Consider the following 21482-nt stretch of genomic DNA (forward strand, 5'->3'; position numbering starts at 1 on the left):
TCAACTCAGAAGAAAGAGTACAGAGTTTGTGGGTTCAGGTTAGAGTAAAGGCCTTTACAGAAATGTTCACCTTTAGAAATAACAGGATGACAAAAATTCCATGGGAAACAACTTTTTAATAGTAACAAATTCCAAATACTTTTTTTGTGAGTACAATGTTATGGTTTAATAAGACATTACAAAATCCTTAACTTTGTAAAGTATTCGACTGTATAAATATCAAAAGAATCCCCTCCTGATATAAAGTTTAGTTTCTCTATCATATCAAAATAAAAACGTACCCGTTTTCTAACACTGAGAAATGAGAGAACACAACAAAATCTCCATACACACCATGAGCAAGTATCTCAAACAACTTTAGTACAGTTAAAGTTTATCCTCTGCTTTTCTAAAACGCATGATTTTTCCTAATTTAATAACATATTAAAAAGAGAACTGGAGGGTAGAAGACACGTGTTCATCCGAGACTGTGTAGACCTCAGGCATTCACATCTCTGCAAGTGGGACAGAGTAGTGTGCGAGAGAATAAACAGAGGTACCTTCTTGTGTGAATCCAGCTTGCAAGGAGAAAGGCAGAGACTGAAAAACAACTGTTTCATGAGTTAGTTCAGAATCCTGTCAATAGCATTATTTTTTCCCCAAAATACCAAATTCCAAATATTCTAGTTCTCAGCTTTGACCTTTTGGCAAAGTTATCATTTCGATCTGTTCAGTGTGTGTGTGTGTGTATTTTAAAGGGTTAGGACCCAGAAACACTGAACTCAGGCCAAAGCCTAGTGTTCTGCCTACCTCTCACCAGTCATTTTAAGAGAAATCCATTTTATTTCAAAAGAGAGTCACTTGGTTGTAAGTAAGTCTGAAGTTTCTACATTTTCCCATTGAGTTTCCAGTCCACAGTATGTACTGAAGCATCTTACACCTACTTCTTTCACAGAATTCACCTCGTATTCAAGCACCGTTCTTTCAGGAGGCTTGCAGCAACAGAAGGGCAGAGAATGTCATATCTAACCCCTTTGGGTGTTGGAGTTTGAACCTTGGACTTGATGCATGCTGAACGGGTCACATCTCCCAGTCCAGTACTTGCCTTCCTATCAAGTAAGTTCCTAACCTTCAGTTGTTTTCATTCTTAGCTTTTTCTTTGTGGATGTTAGCAGCTTGTAGACACACTGGATAGATAGAAGATCTGTGAGGCATGCATGACTGTCGAGAGCTGTGGTAATTCTGATTGGTTTATTTCCCAAAGAAGGACTCAAATAGCCTGGGCTGGCTCAAGTTTTGGGCCCACTCCCCATTCCTCTGAAGCCTAGAGAACATTTGTCTCTGGGCTTCATCACACCTCACCATCAGTTTTACACTATGCAGTCAACTAAAAAAAAAAAAAAAACTAAAATCTATCAGCAAACTGAAGGCAGGATTTTAAGACTCCTAGACTGTTTTTAAAAGCTTGGAATTCACTTTTCCCCACCTTCTCTTCCTTCTCCTTCCATTCTAGCCTGACGGATATGTGTTAGCATGTTCAGCTAGGAAGCTATTTTAAAGGCAGACAGGTGTGTTATTAATACAGTCATGTAAAGACACTTTGAAGCATGTTACCAGGAAAAACAACATGAAGAAAATAGGAAGAAAATTACATTTACTGAGGATTGTTTATTCAATGAAGTCCAAAAATAGTGACTGTAAAAGACTGGGGATCTGGCTCAGCAGGGGCGTATGCATGCAGGAAGCCCTGGGTTCAATTTCCAGCACACAAACAAAACACCCCAAAGAAACTAAAGGCTGATAATAATGAGTGAAGATATGCAACTTTGCCAAAAGTGCATTGTGTTTTACAATGCTGTACATTTATGATTTAAAAGTGTATTAAATATCAAGTATTAACCCTAACCAGACCACATTAATTAGTGCTTGGCGAACATGGGAAGCCATACGAAAGTTTACATTTTGAGAACATAGGTTATGTTAATATGATAAGTTGCCCCGCTTATTTTAGGCTACCAAGTAGGTACTAGTCAGTGTGTTTGCAGTTGATAGTTGACATAATATAAAGACACATGAACCAGCATTAGGAAAAACTATACGATGACAAGTTTAAGGAACTTTACCCAATACTTAAGATAGCTAACAAGGATGATCACATCTATAAAAGAACTTACAGAGTATTGGTTATAAGCATCACACAGAAACTAAGACAGCCATCCACTGTGTTTGCAGGAAACATGGTCCTTACTAAACAGTGCTGATAACTTGGCAGGACAGACAGAAACAGCTCAAGAGATGACAGAGAGTCCAAATCCCATCTCTGTGTAGGAAAGATTTACAGTTATTTGCGATCAGGCATGTTACATTCTTATGGTGATCTCACAAACTGGAAGAACTAAATAACTTATGTGAATGCACTTCCTTAGCCAAAGCTCTTTGAAGGAAGGGCTTTGAATTTGAAGGAAGGGCTCTTATTTTGAAGGGAGGGCCCTTTTATTAGACAGTTAGTGACAATAAGGCCTTTTCAAGGTACAAGTGGTACCAGAAGAGCCATCTCGATATTTCTGTTTTATAAATATCAGTATTTGCATAGCTTTATCACAGAGACACATTATTTTAGAGGACTGTATTTTACTTCCATTATGAATTAAAGTTTTGATTTTCTAAAAAAAGAATGTTAAAAAGCAAGCTGATGGGTAAGAAAAACTGAGTCTGTTTTAACGTAGCACTGTTGGGTTTCGGAGCCAGGACAAGTGGCTGAGGTGCATATTTAGTATACCAAAGTGGACCTGGGCTCCACTCAGATCCCCAGTCTCTGTCTGTTACCAGGCATGGATGGCATACCGCAGCCTCTATGCTCAACTTCCCAACCTCCTAACACCTTCTTAGGCTCTCAGATACCTTCTTAGAAGTTTTCATAGCCTCACCTTGATGTGCTAAATATGTTCCTCAGCTGCTTGTCCTGGGTCTGAAACACAGCATAGTAAGTACTTCCCTGTGATTAAATTATACTGCGATTTATTAAAGGGCAGACGCTATTTTTGACATAAAAAGACAACTAAGTAGTAGTCACGAAAAGAATCACCAGCTTAAGAATTTGCTATCAACACAAAGAACAAATGGTCTAAAAGTGTTTATCAATGTATCAACTGTGAATTTGGAAATTCAATATTTCTATTATAAGAAAAAGAATAGTATGCATTTGCCTATTTAGTTCATCAAGGTAAAAGCTAGACTTCAGATTCTGCATTATTTCCTGTGTATTTTCTTAGAAGTTAAATATAACTCACCAGCTTTTCCCAGTCTGAGGTACTTGAGGCCTTGCCTTAGTTTGGAGTCTCAAAGGTATTTCACATTCAAAATGCTATTTTCAAATTATTTTACAACCTACTTTTAAATCCAATGTTCTTATAAGGAAGGCCATGATAAGCTTACTTTCACTGGTTAAAATACAAAAGGCTAAAAAAGAAAGAAAGAAAAAAACCCTTGCCCTGTACCCCAGAGGTTTTAGTCTACAAATTTTCAACCACTATCCCAATAATTTAATTCATAGAAAGTCCAGTAGTTTCAGCTCATGTTTAACGTGACTAGCTCCTACTTGACATGTTCTTTTGAATGTACTAGCCCAGCTTTGGTGCGGAATGCCTTCACTTGTAGGAACATATCATTTGTCATCCCTATTAGCTTAAAGGAACACAACCAGAAACAACCTCTAACAGGGTTTCCTAGGACAATGAAGTCTAAGTACATAATCCTCATGTAAGGCACTTCTTCTCATTCCCAAACTTGTCACTGACACTTTCTCAGGTCTCCACCAGTGATATTGCTACTTCAAGTAAAACTTAAGCACTTGATTGTAGTGTAATAGCCCGAGTATGGTTGGCGACGGCAGGAGATAGGCATTGGGTCCTGTGTAAGGAAAACTTAAGTGCAGATATTCTTGTCTATCTTACATTTAGAGAACTGGTAATGTTTTATCTTGCTGATCTTGTTGAAGAATTTTTAAATTTTCCAAAGGAAGACTGCTTAAGGCGGTTGGCAAAATCTGTTCTGAGATGCCCTTAGGTAGCATGTTGCCTGCTTCTAAACTCTTCACAAAGCATGTGGCTTTGATCCATCTTCGAGTCGCTCTGCGTTCTCTTTGCAGGCAAGTTTTCATTTTTCTTCTCAGGCTTGCTATTTCTCTTTCTAGTTTAATTATCCTCTTCTTCGCCTCCACAGGGCTCCTGAAGGCATAGCTGTGTTCGAGCAGTACTTGTTGACTACTATTCAGCTTTAAATTACATGGTCCGGCTGAAGTAAAACTGTTGCTTTTCTTCAGTAGATTCCTTGACTTGAGTTTCTGAGCCCAACAGAGAGTTTAACATAAATTATGAATATCACAAATAAGTAAACAGTGACCAGTTTTGAGTAACACTGTATTTAAACTGATCTTTTAGGAACTGTTTTTAAAGTTTAATGGGCAACACCAGCAGGCTACCTCATGTGATCATGGCTTAAGATTCTCAAAAGGTTGAATGAACTTTAGTCACCTTGTGCTTTTCTTTTTTGAGTCAGGGTCTCTCTTACAGCTCTGGCTGCTTCCTTGAACTGAGACCCCCACCTGCCTCTGCCTCCTGAGTGAATGGATTAAAACCATGTTGCCACTATGCCTTTCTTATGTCCTTTATCTACAGACTTATTAAACACTGATTTCAAAATATGCAGTGGACTTTCAAGGTATCTTCCAGATTATTCAATATGATTCTATGGAGATTAAAAAAATCTTTTCCAATTCCTTTTACTAAGCCCAAATTAAAATTTGCTTAGACATTTTGTGTTATCGATGATATTGATCTGATCTCTCTTTTAGTTAATATTAGTTTTTCAACTAGATGAATAGTTCAGACCTGTAATCTACTTAAACAAGAACTCACATATTTACAGGGACAAATTCTTAGGTACCAAGCTTCTAAACAGACTTAGATATTAGTTCTTTACACTAAACCTTCAAAGATTTAAAATCTGGCTAGAATTTTTTTTTCTAATCCAGGAAGCTAAGGATTCCTTTGCCTTGTATACTCCAGAAATATCAAACTACTTGTGATTTTCCTATTGTGTCATATCTTATAACTCTGTCTCTCATTTATTAAATAGACATTCACTCCCTGTATGATGGGACACATTTGTGATCCCTGCATTCAGGAGGCTGAGGCAGGATTGATATAACTTGAGACTAGTCTAGAGCTACACAGTGAAATGCCTCAAAAAAGCCAAAAAGTAAAGTAAAGGTCCACTTTGCATTTTGGGTGCAGAGGCAGGAGGATGCCTAGTTCAAAAGTGGCTTGTATGGCTGGGTGAGAGCTCAGTGGTTAAGAGCACTGGTAGTTCTTCCAAAGGACCCAGGTTCAATTCCACCCCCACATGGCGGCTAACAGCCATGTGTAATGCAGTTTTCCCCAGGAGATCCAATGTCCTCTTCTGGTCTCCACAGGCACCAGGCACATTCATGGTGCAGATCTACATTCAAGCAAAGCACCCATAGAGAAATAGCTTGGGTTAGATAGTGTAAATTTAAAGATAGCTTGGGCTACCTCCATAGCGAGATTGTTTCTTCAAACAGAAAACAAACAAAAACCAAAGCAAAGCAGACGCATTCCCAACCACTTATGGAAACATTAATCTTGGGGAAATAATGGTGAAGAAGTTATAGTCCCTATTATCATAAAGCCTACAGATGGCCTCTCTCCACAGAGAAATGGCAGTCTCCCTTGGCTCTTCATTTTCAAAGCATCTAACAGATTCTGGCATAATGAAAAGTTTAATAGTTACTGCATAAATGATCAAAATGTCAGAAATGGGGTTCCCTCTTTCATCATGCTGTCCAGGTTGGTGTCAGACCTTCTTCTGTTTAGCAGATGACCTTGAACTTCTCCTGCCTCTGCCTCCTGAGGACCTAACCACATGTGTTCATTCCCTGTGCCAGTTGACGGTACATTTCAATTTCAATACATACCTGAGTCTGAACTCAGGTCAGGTTGAGGTGCTCAAGTGTGAAAGGTTTAGAAATAAGCCCTTGTTTTCTGCAGCTTTTCCAACATCTGCAGCACAGCCACCCCCACCCCCCAGCATATTATAACACTAACTCACGACCACTTCCAATGTCACAAGTAACTCATACAATGGCTTTCCCTTTCTTAGAGGGAGATGCCCTTTTTAAATCCCCCAGTGTTTCCTACCTTTTCTGTCTTATGGTGACTTTCTCGGTGTTTCTTCTCTAATCAGATCTTAGCTAACCAGATACAATATTTCTTTCTCCTCTTGTCTCTTTCCCCTAGTGCTGGTCATCAAACCTGGTGTGTCGCTGGACACACTCTACTGTAACAAAACTGTATTTGCACCCTTAAACCAAGTGGCTGTGTTTGTTTTGCTTTTGAGACAGGGTCTTACTATGTAGCTGCACATAACTCTTGCTGCACAGGAACTCAATAAGTAGATGTGGCTGGCCTTTAACTCACAGAAATCTACCTCCTTCTGACTCATGTGGAACTAAAGGCTGCCTTGAACTTGTTCTAATTCATTCAACCTGTACCCAATTCTCTTTTCTTTCAAATAAGTCAACAATTGATAATTTATCACTCAACTCCCTGGCTTTAGTTCTACCACCGAAGTAAACTGTTCTAAGTGTGGTCAAAAACCTTCCCTCCCGAACCCCCAAGTCCTCATACGTACACTGAATGATCTCTACCATTTCTTATGAAGCACCATAACTTGCATAACTGAATATGTGTTCTTAAAGTACTTACTTGCACAGCACTTTGTCACCTTGAAATCAGAAGAGAGTGATTCTGAAGGTTTCATTAGTATCTTCTTTGGTTTTGCCAATGGTACATTTACTGATAATAACTAATAATTTGTAGTTCTGTGAGGCCACAATTCTGGTAAAGTACCCAATATGCAAAGTGTTTGATACTTGGAGTGTTCGTATAGATTTTACCTGAGGAGCATCCTTAATCTAAAAGTCCAAAACCTGAAATGTTTGGAATTCACTGGGGAAACAGACTGGGAGTCAGGAGCTTTGACCTCTACCTCTAGTCTGGACCTTTACTGTACAAGGGCGAGCTGGTTGCTTTTTTGAGGTGTGTCATTACACATTCATTTTAACACAATTCAAGTTGCTTTCTTATACAAGCAAAAGATAACAGGATCTAAAACATGGTTTAAGAAAGGAGAGTGACCTACCAGAGACTTTATATGGGTACAAAAATCAAAAATGGTTGGAACAGCATCCATTTTAAGTCTTCGAGTTTGTCCTGTTAGGTCAAAACAGGAGGCTTCAAAGTGCTTTGAGCAAAGAAAAGTGTGTTTCCCTGGCACAAAGTTTTTGCGCCTAACCAGGCGAACCCATTCTTTTCTTCTTTTGGGATCCAAAGGAAACCTTAAAACAAGAAAACAAAAAGCAACTCAAATTCCAGCGGTCCTGCTTTTGTTGTACTTAAAATAGTTACATTTTAAGAAAGTCTCTCATTTATGCAAAAATTTATGTAAAAAATTAAGCAATCTTCAGATGCCAATTTATACAAATTTTTATAGTTATAAAAATTTAGTGAAGAACTGACCTTAATAGCCTTTTCAAACTTTAAAAAAAGAGCTATTCCCTCCAATCCAGCCTTTAACATGGGCAATAACTAAAACACAAATAACACTCCTATGTAGAATGATCACAAGCAGGAGGAATTACACATGCTGTATCTGCTGCTATATAGCAAATAAGTCAGGTACGTTGAAGACTACATTTTAACAAGGAAAGTCTAGATGATAGCACTCCTTTCTGTCTTTCCTACATCATTGTTTTATATTTTCTCCATTAAAATTTCCAGTGTATGAGTTATATATTTTCAAAGAAAACTGTGTGCACACAGAGAGAGAGAGAAGAAAGAGGAAAGAAGGGAGAGAGAGAGAGGGAGAGAGGGAGGGAGGGAGGAAGGGGGGAGAGAGAGAGAGAGAGCGAGCGAACGCATGAACAAGCACTGGCAAACATGTGGATGTGAGAAAACTTCTGGGGGAAGTGATTTGATTCTCTCCTTCCACCCTGGGTTCTGGGAATGGAACTCAGGGTCTATGGTTTGTATAGCAATGGCTTTTGCACAGCCATTTTGTTGGCTTCAAAGCTGTTTCTTTTTTTTTTTTTCTTCTCCTCCCCGGCTCCCCCCAACCTCCAAAGCTGTTTCTTGAGGAAATCAGTCATTATTATTTATCTGCTTTTCTTTGAATTGACTAATAAGAACTTGACAAAAATTAATCTATTAATATGAATGCAGAATATATAAATAGCTCAGTTTCTACACAGATACGCTGCTTTTAAGAGATCTGGAGACATGGAGCATGGCAGAGACACGGCTGTATAAGATAAATCACCTGTAGCTATCCTTTTCCTTTCCTATTTATTTCAAATCCGAAAGACACATTCATCCAACATACGCTGCTGAAGGGAGACGAAAGTTTGAAGGGTGTTTCTAATAATTCTAGGTTTGTTAACTGAGTTAGAAATGCAGGAATAAAACATAGTTAAATTTCGGTTGCAATTCTTTTTTCTTTTTAAATCTAGGACCAGTGAGATGACTCCTTAGGTAAGAACATGGAACCTCATAACCTGAGTTTGGTTCCCTGGGCCCACATGGCAGGAGAAAGAAAACCAACTCTCACAAGCCGCCCTCTGCCCTTCACGTGTAGGCATGTGTACGCACGGTCCTTCTCTCTCAAATACACAGGAAAAATATGAATGCTAAAATGATCCCTCTGGTATTGTATATGTGTGTGGTCACGTGTGCCAACTTGCAAAGGGAAGTCGGAGGCCAAGCTGAGCTGGTTTTCTCCTTCAACCTCTACATGGGTTCTGGGGATCAAAATCAGATTGTTTTACATGGCAAGTGTCTTTACTCAGTGAGCCATCCTGCTGCTTATCTTCTTTAGTTTGATTACTGTATCCTCTGCATGTACTAACTTGTGTATAAAAAGAACTTAAGATCCATGTGAGATCATGTGGTTCAGAAGGCCTATCAGACGTATGGAATTAGATTGTCACACGCTGCCAGTGATGAGAACATAGAAGATGAAAACCCAGATGTGCTCTAAATATCATTCCTCTGGGCAGACATGCCCTAAAGATTTGCTGTCACTCCACAGTTCACAGTATTTTGGCATTTTAATTAAACTCAATTTTCTGATAAATTTACCACCCTGCTCAGTCCGCATGTCTGCATCACCCTCTGAGACAGGGCCTACCTATCTACCCACACTGGACTGTAGCATACTGCAGTCTAGGGCCAATCTGAAACTCTACAGTCCTTCTGCCTCAGCCTTCTAGTGCTGGGATTACAGGAGTGAGCCACTGCATTTAGCTTAGCACTTACCTCTCAACCTCATTTCAAAGAACTCTTTAATTATTTAGTGGTTTGTCAAGCCCAGCTGAAGAGTCATTTTACTAGGGAAAATGTGGGTGCTGGGAATTGAATCCAGGACCTCTGGAAGAATAGCCAGTGCTCTTAACTGCTGAGCCATCTCTCCAGCCCCTAAAAATCATCTTATATTAACAAACTCATATGGTGGTAACCGATGGATATATTCTTGTCCACATAGCAAACCCAAGGTTTTTATAAACATTTCCTGCTGTAGAAGCATCACTCAATAGTTTGAACGATGCTATTTAGCTTGTATTTAAAATAAATGGTGGACTACCTCTTACATTCTTAGACGATTTAGATGTGGCAGTAACAAAAAAATGCCTAGCCTCTGAGAGTACATTGTAATTTAGGAGGTAGAAAATTAAGTAGTTCTAACTTTTTAGCAGACTGACTGACAACACTGTTGTTGGATTACCAGAAGTCCAGTGCTAGCTCCTTTGCACAGTATCTGGACACAGAGGCAACATTTCCTAACTTTTGTAGATCTCCATTTTTGATAATAGTGGTGCTAGGATCAAAACCAAGGTCTCTCATATATACTAAATGAATATCTACCATTGAGGTACACCCCCAGCCCCAGGTATTGCATTCTATAATTTATAATGTAAGATAGGAATGCTTCTAAGGACTGAAGACATGGCTCTGGCGATCAAGTTTGGAAAGTTTCAGGACAGTGAGAGACCCTGCCTCAAAACAGCACACCACACACACACACACACACACACACACACACACACACACACACACACACGACATCCAAGGTTGTTCTCTGGACTCCTTTTAAAGATTAAGAGATGTAAATGCTTAGTTTAGTGGCATAGTAGGTCTTTTATAAAGGAGCAAGGATGGAGCCGTGTGGAGTAGGACATGATGATTTATTTAGAAGGCCCCAAGAAAGGGTTTTAAACTGGATATATGAATATGAAGTTATGAGTCTTGGGCACAAGGCATGAAATAGACATGGGCCTTCTTGACAAAGAAGACAAGTCATAAATGGATGAAAGACCTGACAGAATAATCTGTTAGATACAGCCATTATCAAAATCTAATTTCCTAACATTTTACTAATAACTACTTTTAATCAAAGTACTTTTTAATCATGTGTGTTTCTTTGTGTGGATATATACACATGAACCAAGAAACCCAAGGAGGTCAGAAGTTGGGTCCCTTAGAGCTGGAGTTACAGATTGAGCTGCCTGTTGTGGGTGCTGGGAATTGAACCTGGGTGCTCTGGAAGAACACACACTCAGCTGCTGAGTTATCTCTCTAGCCCCAATCTCTGTTTTTGGAAGTTATTATGCCCATTGCATCTGTATTGCAGAACCACTATAGATTAGTGTGGTACTGTACACCTCTTCTTATCTTCACAGTCATGTCATGTCATATTGGTGGCTTGAAACCAAGCTCAGTGAGAGTGAATGCATTGTAGAAGCTGGGCAAATACTCCACACTGGGGCTTTCCCCTTTTTTGAAATGACAATGGTCAGTGTGTAGCTGTAGACCAATGACTATAAAAGGGTGGTTAGATGCATGAGTTGGAGCCAGTGAGCCAGTCAAGAGGCTGTTAAGAGGGAAGCCAGTACCCAGTCAAGAGGGAAGAGTGATACATCAAGTTGGACGGCTTCCAGCTTGCTCAGTGGATGGGATTTCCACTTACTGAAAAGGAGAACTGGGATTCGGTATATTTAACTGATGGCGATTCCCTACTGATACTGGATGGATGGGACTGGCAGAGGACCAGGGTAACAGTACACATCTGGCCTACAAACAGCCTTTTAATCATTAGAGATAAGGACTTCTACTGTTTAGGGGATATTTTAAAATGTAGATCACAAGTGGGACACATAGACACAGGTGGATCATTTTGAATAAGAGTTTGAGATGGGTTAGTAGAAGAGATTAAAACAAAGCAAAGAAGAAAAATCATAAGACTAATGACAAATTTAAAAGTGGAGATTATTTTACTGAGTAAAAAAAGAAGGGGCTCGAGACCCCAAAAGTACAACAATGCCAAGCAACCAGAGCTTCCAGGGACTAAGCCACTACCTAAAGACTATACATGGACTGACCCTGGACTCTGACCCCATAGGTAGCAATGAATAGCCTAGTAAGAGCACCAGTGGAAGGGGAAGCCCTGGGTCCTGCTAAGACTGAACCCACAGTGAACTAGTCTATGGGGGGAGGGCGGCAATGGGGGGAGGGTTGGGAGGGGAACACCCATAAGGAAGGGGAGGGGGGAGGGGGATGTTTGCTCGGAAACCGGGAAAGGGAATAACACTCGAAATGTATATAAGAAATACTCAAGTTAATAAAAAAAAAAAAAAAAAAAAAAAAAAAAAAAGAAAGAGCAACGGCTAAAGGAAAAAAAAAAAAAAAAAAAGAGCACAAATCATGAAAATAAGGCCCAGGGCATGTTAACAGAGGCAATTTAGGTTAAGATGTAGAGAGGTATACAAAAATTGAAAATAAATTTAGGCGACATAATTTTTAAAATTATTTTTATTTTTTATGTGTACATGTCTAAATGTATCTATGTGTACAATGTGCATGATAGAGCCCACGGAAATCAAAGGAGGTGTAGAATCTTCTGTTTGTGAGCTGCTGTGTGTGGGCTGGGAAGCAAACAAAGGACCTCTGCAAGAACAATAAACATTCTTAACTGATGATCCATTCTATGTCCAGTATGAGCCAGCCATCCATAGTGAGACCCTGACTGACACACACACACACACACACACACACACACACACACACACACACACACACAGAGAGAGAGAGAGAGAGAGAGAGAGAGAGAGAGAGAGGATAGTGTGTGTGTCTATGTGTCTATGACCTACAAGAGAAATTAAATACTATTTGTATTTATAAAAACAAGAACATATTATTATTCTAACATTGTCCTAATTCCCCCTTCCCTCTTTGCATGTTGTATTTGGAGCCAAACCTCAAATTCTTCCTGTAACTAAGACTGGTCTTAAACTCATGGTAAGCCTTCTGCTTACTCTTCCCATGTAACAGGAATGTAGGAATATCGGAATGTGCCTGCCTAGCGATTACAAGACCTAAATTTCTAAGGTCACCATTAAAATGTCAATTTCCCATTAGATAAACAGTATTGTATGCTGTCTATATTTTCTTTTTCTTTTGCATTCTTAAGACATGGTTTCTCTGTATCTGTGTAATAATTCTGGTTCCTGGAACTTGCTTTGCAGACCAGGCTGGCCTCAAACGCACAGGAATCTCCTGCCTGTCTGTAGGCATGCGACAACACTCAACCTACTTTTGTTTGAGATGGGGTTTTACTCTGGAATCAGGCAGGCCTTGAATGTAGGGTGGCTCAGACTCCTGAGTTCTAAGACTGTAGTTGTGAGCCAGCTCACCAGGCTCTCCGTTGTACATCTCTTACACTTTGCTTTTAGTGGCTAGACTTCTCCCTTTCATGGTCCACATCGTATTATCAAGTCCAGGAAATTCTCCTTAAACATTTTCTCAAATCTGCCCATTTCTCTTCATCTTTACTGCCAAGAGCATCTTATTCTAGACCACTGAATGCTTCCTTATATTTATTAAAGTTTTATTTTGAGACAGGCTCTGTGTAGCTCAGGCTGGCCTCTTCCTCTGTTCCGGGGTTATAGCCATGTATGAGCACACCAAGCTTGGGCTCCCTTTGTTACAGCTCACTCAACTCCTGTCATTCAGCGCTCCCGTACTCACAGCTAAGCATCAGTGTTTACATCAGTTGACATGTACCAGAATTTCCCTGTGAAGGAAATAGCAGACGGATTAGCATTCTATATGGCTTCCTCCGTCTTTGGTGATGCTTGACTAGCACTTTAAGTATCACTCTTAACTCTACACTGCTGCCAGAAGGCTTTTTATTATGTAAATCTAATCGCTCTAGTCTTTTTATACTCTTCAGCGCTTTTTCAAGTACTCCGGGAACAAAACAGAAAACGCTTTAATATAGAAGACCAAACCTATGTCAGCCTCTGGTCTCATCTGACATGTCACCTTTTTTGTGAAGTGTCCTTTGACTTCCTGAGGCTAAATTAGGTCTCTTTGAATGTCTTCTCTGTGGTACTCAACTGTGATTATGCCTTACTCCTGTATTCAATTCTAAAGTCCCTGAGGGTAAGAACTTTCCACATCATTAGCATAATGTCAGGCAATTAGGGACCCAGTGTACCTTAGCTATAAGAATGAATAAAGCTCTACATTTGCATGAAATAGCTTAAAAACAAAGGTCAGGAGGATTTTTAAAGTGGCACCTTTCAGTTAGGGGATGCACGCAGTAATAGTGGGATAGGAAAAAGAGCAAAGATATTTTCTATATTCTAAGATCACAAGGTATATGGTGGGGCAGATAAAAATCAAAATTGTTTTCAGTTAAGTTTTTAGAATTTCTTTTGTTCAGGCAGGTGGCAGTTCTTGAAGGAAAGGTGACCATTTATTGAGTACCTATTATATTCAAGGTAGTGTTCAAATGCTTTGGAGAGCTTGACTTAACACAACTAAAGACATGGCTGAGTGTTCAACCAAGGAAAAACAAAACCTAGATTGTGTGTGTGTGTGTGTGTGTGTGTGTGTGTGTGTGTGTGTGTGTGTGTGTGATTCTGTTTTAGGAGAGCTTCTTTCTGTTTGCCTCTTTGATAAACATTGCTTAATTACAGGGCCGTCAGTGATTGACTCGTCAGTTACCATATGTGACTCTTAGGTTTCCCACCTCAATTCCACTAGTGAAAATTAACTCGAACACACCAGGCTTTTAGAGTGATTTGTTGGCTTGAACGGGAAATGAGCTTTCCCTTATAGCGTCACTGTTCTCAAGGCATGGTCTAAGATATAAAAATAAAAGAGTAGAAAATAAAAGTACATTCATCACTTTTTAATGTAAGGCGTGTCAGTCACAATAACTCGGATCGATCTTTCTTTCTTTCCTTTTCTTTTTTTGCAAATTTGGTAAACTTTCCTCGGAAAAGGAGCAAATGTTTCCAGATGTGAGAAACCACACACAAAGGACAAGAGTGATGCTCCCCTGCTAACTAAAGTCAGAGGACCTTGTTCTTTTGACGCGACCGAGACTCAGGCCGGTTAGGCTCCCGTTCCCGCCACCCCACTCCCTGCCCAGGTTACCTGTGGAAGCTGATGTTAATGTGCTTGTTGTAGGTAGCAGCACAGCCCGCCGCGGCGCAATTGGTCGGCATTTCCCCCGGCCCCTCATTCGGCGCTACCTTACGCCAGTTCTGAGGCGCTGCCCGCTAAGCTTCTGTCAAACGCTAGACAAACGAGGCAGGCGACAAGCTCCGCGCAGAGAGCGGGGTGGGAAGAGGGGCGTGCACAGTACCGAAGTGGGAGGGAGGCCGCACTCCCCTTTTTCTTTATTAATATGGCGGTTTTAGGCCTGCAGAGCCAACGTGCTGGAGCTCTCGGCGCAAACGGTAGCCTTCACCAACATGGCGGCCACACCTGCCCCTCTTCCCCCTCCCGCTCCCCACTTCCCGGGGTCCCAAAGACACTCGGTATACTGCGTCTCTGATAGGGGTGCCCTTGCAATGAATGAGATGATGACAGGTGTCTTCCACACCGACAAATTACTCTGAAACTCAGGCCTGCGGCTGAAGAGCAGGCCCGCTACCGGGACACTGACCCCTGTCACCTCAGACCGGGTGCTAGGGACGGTTAAGACCGCAGGGACCAAGGACGAAGCGGGGAGCAAGAGGAGACTACAAATCCCAGCGAACATCGCTGGTCTACAAAGCCTGTTCTCGCGACACTTAGCTTTCGCCTTCCGGCGTGTCGCAGGAAATGACGATCGGGACACAGCCTCCTTCCACAGAGCCTTTCTCGCGAGGCGGAAGAGCAGCAAGGGGGCGCTAGGAGAGGGAACTGGCTAGCGACGGTCCGGCGAGAGAGATCTGGGGTGCGGGGAAGTTGGGGAGCAGAACCTGCTAGGCGTCCGAACACGGGAAGGCCGCGCCTGCCGGGTCCGTTAGGACAGAGGGCGGAGGAGTAAGGGGAAGGCAGCTGTCGGGCGGTCCCCGGACAGAGGGCTTAAGGTAGTGTGGACAGCGCTGCTCCCCGGATGGCGACCGCCGACACTTCGACCCCGGCCTCTAGCGGCCTCTCACCGAAAGAAGAAGGGGAGCTCGAAGATGGGGAGATCAGCGACGACGATAACAACAGCCAAATCCGGAGCCGGAGCAGCAGCACCAGCAGCAGCGGCGGCGGGCTGTTACCGTATCCGCGGCGGAGGCCTCCTCACCCGACCCGGGGCGGCGGATCTGGGGGAGGCGGCGGCTCCTCGTCGTCCTCGTCCTCTTCTCAGCAGCAGCTGAGGAATTTCTCACGCTCGCGGCACCCGTCTGAGCGGGGCCACCTCAGGGGACACAGCAGCTACCGACCCAAAGAACCGTTCCGGACTCATCCGCCCCCGGTTCGGATGTCTTCGGGGTCCCTGTCGGAAAGCAGCCCCCGACCGTCGTTCTGGGAGCGGAGCCACATAGCTTTGGACCGTTTCCGCTTTCGAGGCAGGCCTTACCGGGGTGGGAGTCGCTGGAGTCGGGGGCGAGGAGTGGGTGAGCGAGGAGGCAAGCCGGGGTGCAGACCTCCTTTAGGAGGAGGAGGAGGAGGAGGAGGAGCGGGATCCGGATTCGGCAGCAGCCAGAGCTGGCGAGAACCCTCTCCACCTCGCAAGAGCTGTATCCTTAACGTGGCGGTCCGCCCTGGGTGTGTCGCCGGAGCTCCCTTTGGCGTCATTGCTAGGTCCCGGAGTTTAACTTTTCAGAACCACTCATTTGTCTCTGTTCGTCGGCAGTTGTCATGTGTCACACTCCACCGCTATTTTCGTAGGTTGTTTCACTGGATGCGTTGCTTTTGGATCGGAGCGTGTCATGGATTCGGGTCAGCCAGGGAGATCAAATACAGTCTGGGTTTTTAACGGGACACCAGCAGTCCAAATTTCATTAGTATTTGTGCAGTTTTGTTTGTTTGCTTGGTTTTTTTTTCTTTTTTCTTTTTTTTTTTTTGCTAGCCCTGGAATTTCGTGTTTAATAGGACATCGACATAGATTATTAGAGAAAAGAAGTACTCCGGAGGAATACTGTTACTTATATTGCGTCCTGACATTAGAGTTCATGAAGTTTTCCTCTGTAATTTTACCGTTCTTTTGATTTTTTTTTTCTTAACCTAGAGTTATTCGTTCTTATTGCGGCCCATTGTGGTGTGTATGTGTACGCGAGTGTGTAGATCCTTTATTTATTTATTTTACTATTTTTACTATTTAGGTCTTTTATATTCATAAGTACTTTGGAAGGCTATATGCATTAAGTTCACTTTCCTATGTTCACTCTTTGGTTCTATAACTCTTCGTGCTGCCAACATGTAGGTCAGAGAAACTTAAACTTGCCAGCACTTTTAATTTAATGTGTTAGAGAAGGAGAGATGTATAGCGAATGGACTGGTGGGGAAGAAATGTCCTAAGTTTTGCTCCCTCTCACATTATTCCCAGTTATCTTTAACATTACTAAGTTTACTCAGGATTTATGTTAAGAAATTAATCGTCCAAAGCTTTCCTGTTTTCTTAGGGATTTATATATCCTGACTTCTACTCTTTAAAATAGTTTCATTACTAGCTATAATTCCCATGATGTAATGATGTTTAATAGATTTTCTATAAAGTTTACATCTGACACTTAATCGGAAGATACTCGAAATTATCTTTATGGAGAACTTTAGGCCAGATGTGCTTTTCCCAGATGGCATGATGTTAAGTGAGCAAGGAAAATATAAAGTAACAACAGATTTTGGTTTCTGTGTCCCAAAAAAGCTTTTACTTCTATCACCTATCATTGTTTTAGAAGCAACTCAAGATGGTTTTGGAGAAAAATCACAGGTAGGTAACCTTTTAAGAGATGGTGAATTTTTTAAATGAAGATTAGAAAACCTTTACTCATGATTGTATGCAAACATGAGCCATCCACGGACTTTTTTTCTCTTTTCTGAATTAAAAAATCAAAGGATATTTAAATATGTATATAAACATGTTTTTTAAGGTTACCTAGGTGAAAATTTGTAATTTGTATCAGAGAATATCTGCATCTCTCTGCTTTAGGAAGGTGTGGTGATTAGGCCTGCTACCTCCTGCCCTCGCCTTTTCTTCTGTTTGTGTGCTACTATTTGGGGATTCTGCCTCATATGAATGTTTATGTACTTATTGCAGAAAGAGTGTCGGTAAACATCCAGTGTGGGATGTGGTTTTGATTGCCCTGACAGCTTCTTACAAATCAGCTGTCTTGCTGATTGTTTTATAGATACAGCACTTTAAGAACAAGATGCTTGGTTTGATTTTCTGCATTATTGTTCTTATGAGATATAAGTAAACCACCATATAGGTATTGTTCTTCATAATTTGAAAAGGAAAATGTAGTTCCCAACCTCTTTGTATAATGTGAGCAAATAAAACTTGGAAACAAAGCTTTTTCCACATTTTTAATATCTGTATCATACTCAGCTTAATTCACATGTCTTCTGTGATTATAAAAATGGCTACTTTACAAATATTGCCTAGAAAAGATTGAGTGCAATTCTGACTCACTTAAATGATTTAGAAATGAAACATCTGGAGGATAAGCTTTGGCTATTGTTACTGTTTTATAACTTAAATAGGATACATTATGTGCAGTTTCAAAGAAAACAGAATAGACAAGATTCTGTTTCAGTTTTTTCTATTGTTGTTTAGAGACATGGGTTCACTTTGTAGCTACTTTGGAATTCAGTATGTAGCCCAGCTGGCTCAAAGCTATGGCAGTCAACTTGCATCAGCTTCCCAGGGATAACTGCCATTTTAAACTTGGAAAGGAAATCAGATGAGCCTTAACACAGTTAGCTAGCACAGTGTCCTAGATGAATAAAGTCATCCCATCTTCACTTAGGTTGCACTTAAGGTTGAAAGTGGTTCCTCCTTTAAAACATCAGGTTTTAAAAGTCATTTAAAAAATCACTCTATCTCTCTTTCTTCCCCTCTTTCTGTGTGTCTCTGTCTCCCTGTCCCCCAATCCCAGTACTGAGGATTGAACCCAAGGGTTCAAAACATGTACTAAATGTTTTAGATGTACTAAAACAGCATCACTGGTTCTTCTAAAATTTTGCTTGAAGAGAGTATCTTGCAAAATTGCTCCCAATTCTGTCTCAGCCTCTATGGTATTTAGAATTAAAGGCACTTGGCACCATACTTAATACAAAAGCAATTTTTTAAAGACTTACTTTTATTAATTTTAATTATGATTATGTGTATACATTTAGTCACATTAGTGCCCCAGGAAATCAAGAGATGTCAGATTCCCCAGGGCTAGAATTACAAGGCAGTCATAAGCCTGCTGACATGGATCCTGGGAATTGAACTCAGGTCCTTTGAAAGCACTATATGCACACACAGCAGCTAAGCTATTCTCTCCAGCCCATGCAGTTATTATTTTTCCTTCTATCACTGGCAATTGCATCAGCAACTGGTACATAAAAATGCAAGTTAGACAGAACATCTTGACAAACATTAGAATCGATTTGGTAAACAGGTGTTGTTGGATTTGATCCTAATTATCCAGGAGAGATGGGAAGGATTTTGTGTAAGAGATAGTTAATGACTCTAACTCATTTTGTGTAAGAGATAGTTAATGATTCTAACTCATTTGTTTTTACTCATTTTCGGTTGTTAGCTTACTTTTGGTAAATTGAATCTATTCTCTTTGCAAATGTTTGCAGTGTCTTTATTTGGTTTTTATTATTATAGTTCTACCTTTAGATGGCTCAGTTAGACTATATATTTGTATAATGCACACAGAATGCATGAATGGACAGGGAGAATAAATAATTCTGGCTTCATTTAGGAGGTGTCTTGAATTGCGGTCGAGTTGAAGAACAGAAGCCTAGCTACAAAGCTTCATAAATTGTGATGTGCAGGGCAAAGGTAAGACTGGAAAGGTAAGCACAGGTCAGGCAGATAAGGCATCCATTCTAAGGACTTTTGGGCTCTAATGAGAATGAAAGGGATGAGCTGAAGTTTTATAATGTGTAAAGATATGGACAAGGTTTGTGGACAGTAGAGAATCCCAAATACCTTATCAATTCAGATTCCTCTCGTGTGGTAGGTAAAACTGGGAGTACTTTAGAATGTTTTCAAATGAAAAAAAAAGGACTGAATTCTGACGACTGCAGAACAGCATTTCAAGCATTGAAGAAAAAGGAGTTAGGAAGTACTAAAAATGTAGATAAATGAGGAGACAAGAAAATCCCAGAAGCCAAGACAACAGTGGTGTACAGTGTTAACATGCTGCAGAGAATTCAGGTAAAATGAAATTTGAAAATAATAGTCTGTAAACCTAGATCAGTTTATATTGAATTAATAGGACCTTGGTTCCATTTGGTTGGACAGTAGAAAAGAAAGATACCGAGAAACTATTCTTTTAAGAAACTTGACTGGCTGTGTGAGAGTTGTTTTCACAGCAGGACTTTGGTTTTACATTAAAGTTTGCTGTGTCTCAGATATTTAACCATGAGTCCCATCTTTGAATTTGTTCTTAGGAGTTTGAACATCTTTTTGTGGCTATCCTATATTAAACAGAAAAGACCTATGTCATGTTATAACCATTGAAAAGACAAATTCCTGGGTTTTCACCTCTTAATTTCCAGAATGAATTCCTATTTATGAATTGTTTGAATTAAAAAGTACATTTTGAGTACCATTTAAATATTAATTTTTGTCACATGGCTTTTATGTTAATTGTGCATGTGTCAGATTTAGCTCGTGGTGAATTATGTATTGGTTTTTTAAAAAATGTCTCTTTCATAAATAACTAATTTTCAGTGTTCATTTTTTTATTTCTTTTTTTTTTTTAAATTTGAAATGAGAAGAAACTAGTAAACAAGAAGATTCCCAACTGATTATCAGAAGTGTAAATTGTCAACATCTGTGACACACAGTTTCTCCCCCTTTCTTCAGAAAGCATCCTTAACATCCATTCGCTTTGGGGTTTTGTAATACAGAAGGAAGGATGCTGCAACCTAGCTGGGTGGACTACCTGTGGATTCTACTGGTAATTTCTGACACTAATGATTTTGTAAGTGGACTGTTTGTATGGATACTTGTTAAATTGCAATATGGGCACATAAGCAGGCATTAGCAGCACATGTATTAAATGGAATTTAGTAATTTAAAAATATCAGTTCATCTTGAAAAATTGAGGGAGAAAATTCATCTATAACTTTATTTTTGTTAAATTTAACTGGAAATTTTTTGGAAACTGGTTTCCTTAATATGCTGTTCAGCCAAAAGTTTTGGAAGATCTCCGTCAAGAAAACAGAACCATTCATCCAAAAGTGAGAACTGTGGGGAAGAAACTTTTGAAGATTTGCTTTTAAAGTATAAGCAAATACAACTGGAACTAGAGTGCATCAATAAGGATGAAAAGCTAGCTCTGAGCAGCAAAGAAGAGACTGTGCAGGAAGATCCGAAAACATTGCATCTTGAGGACCAAGCAGGCACCAACAATGCGAATGTCACAAAAGACCCCAGTAAGGAAGGGGCTCCTGAGGAGAAGACTCAGCTCAAAACCTTTCAGGCATTTGAATTGAAACCACTCAGGCAAAAACTGACTTTACCAGGGGATAAGAACCGGGTAAAAAGAGGGAAAGATGGAGCAAAGCAGCTCCCCTTGAAGTCCAGCACTACGGACGCCAGCCAAGGTAACGGGTTACACTGGAAGTTGGCTTTGTTGTTGTGACTGTTTAGTGAAAGGTCTGTAAGTGTGCTTGGGTTAAGGATCCCAGTTTTTTGTAAGTTCTTTTGTGCTTTCATTATAGGTCTTAGTATTATTTAATAGTAAGTTTTGTTTATACTAAGTACTTTGGTTGAGGCAGGGTCTCACTCTGTAGTCTAGGCAGCCCTGGAACTTGCTATGTAGTGGTCCATGCTGGCCTGAAACATGTAATCCATCTGCCTCAGCTTCCTGAGTGTTGGAATTACAAGTGTGTGCCACCATTCCTGACTTCTACTCATCTTTTTTGTGT

The 21482-nt window shown here is 40.5% G+C and overlaps 2 protein-coding genes across 4 annotated transcripts in view; one reads left to right on the forward strand and one right to left on the reverse strand.

Moving 5' to 3' along the window:
* Positions 1-96: 96 nt before the first annotated feature.
* On the reverse strand, positions 97-14768 carry Thap2 (THAP domain containing 2). Its single transcript, NM_001394993.1, has 3 exons — positions 14556-14768; positions 7201-7396; positions 97-4321 (listed from the first exon to the last, which is right to left on the reverse strand). The coding sequence occupies exons 1-3, from the start codon at positions 14624-14626 to the stop codon at positions 3935-3937; spliced, it is 654 nt and encodes a 217-aa protein (NP_001381922.1). The 5' UTR covers positions 14627-14768; the 3' UTR covers positions 97-3934.
* A 510-nt stretch (positions 14769-15278) lies between these two features.
* Positions 15279-21482, forward strand: part of Zfc3h1 (zinc finger, C3H1-type containing) — a 56585-nt gene continuing 50381 nt past the window's right edge. The window contains exons 1-5 of one of the 3 annotated variants that reach the window (XM_087557249.1): positions 15279-17313; positions 19304-19383; positions 19565-19761; positions 20328-20418; positions 20742-21158. Coding sequence is in view for 1 of the 3 variants with exons in the window: in NM_001432363.1 (NP_001419292.1) it covers positions 15505-16120; positions 20742-21158 (1033 nt within the window). In the remaining 2 variants the exon portion in view is untranslated. The remainder of the gene's footprint in view (positions 17314-19303; positions 19384-19564; positions 19762-20327; positions 20419-20741; positions 21159-21482) is intronic. The other 2 variants (XM_087557250.1, NM_001432363.1) reach the window with 2 other exon arrangements.

Source organism: Rattus norvegicus, chromosome 7, assembly GCF_021556685.1.
Source record: "Rattus norvegicus strain SHRSP/BbbUtx chromosome 7, alternate assembly SHRSP_T2T, whole genome shotgun sequence".
In the NCBI taxonomy this organism is placed as follows: domain Eukaryota; kingdom Metazoa; phylum Chordata; class Mammalia; order Rodentia; family Muridae; genus Rattus; species Rattus norvegicus.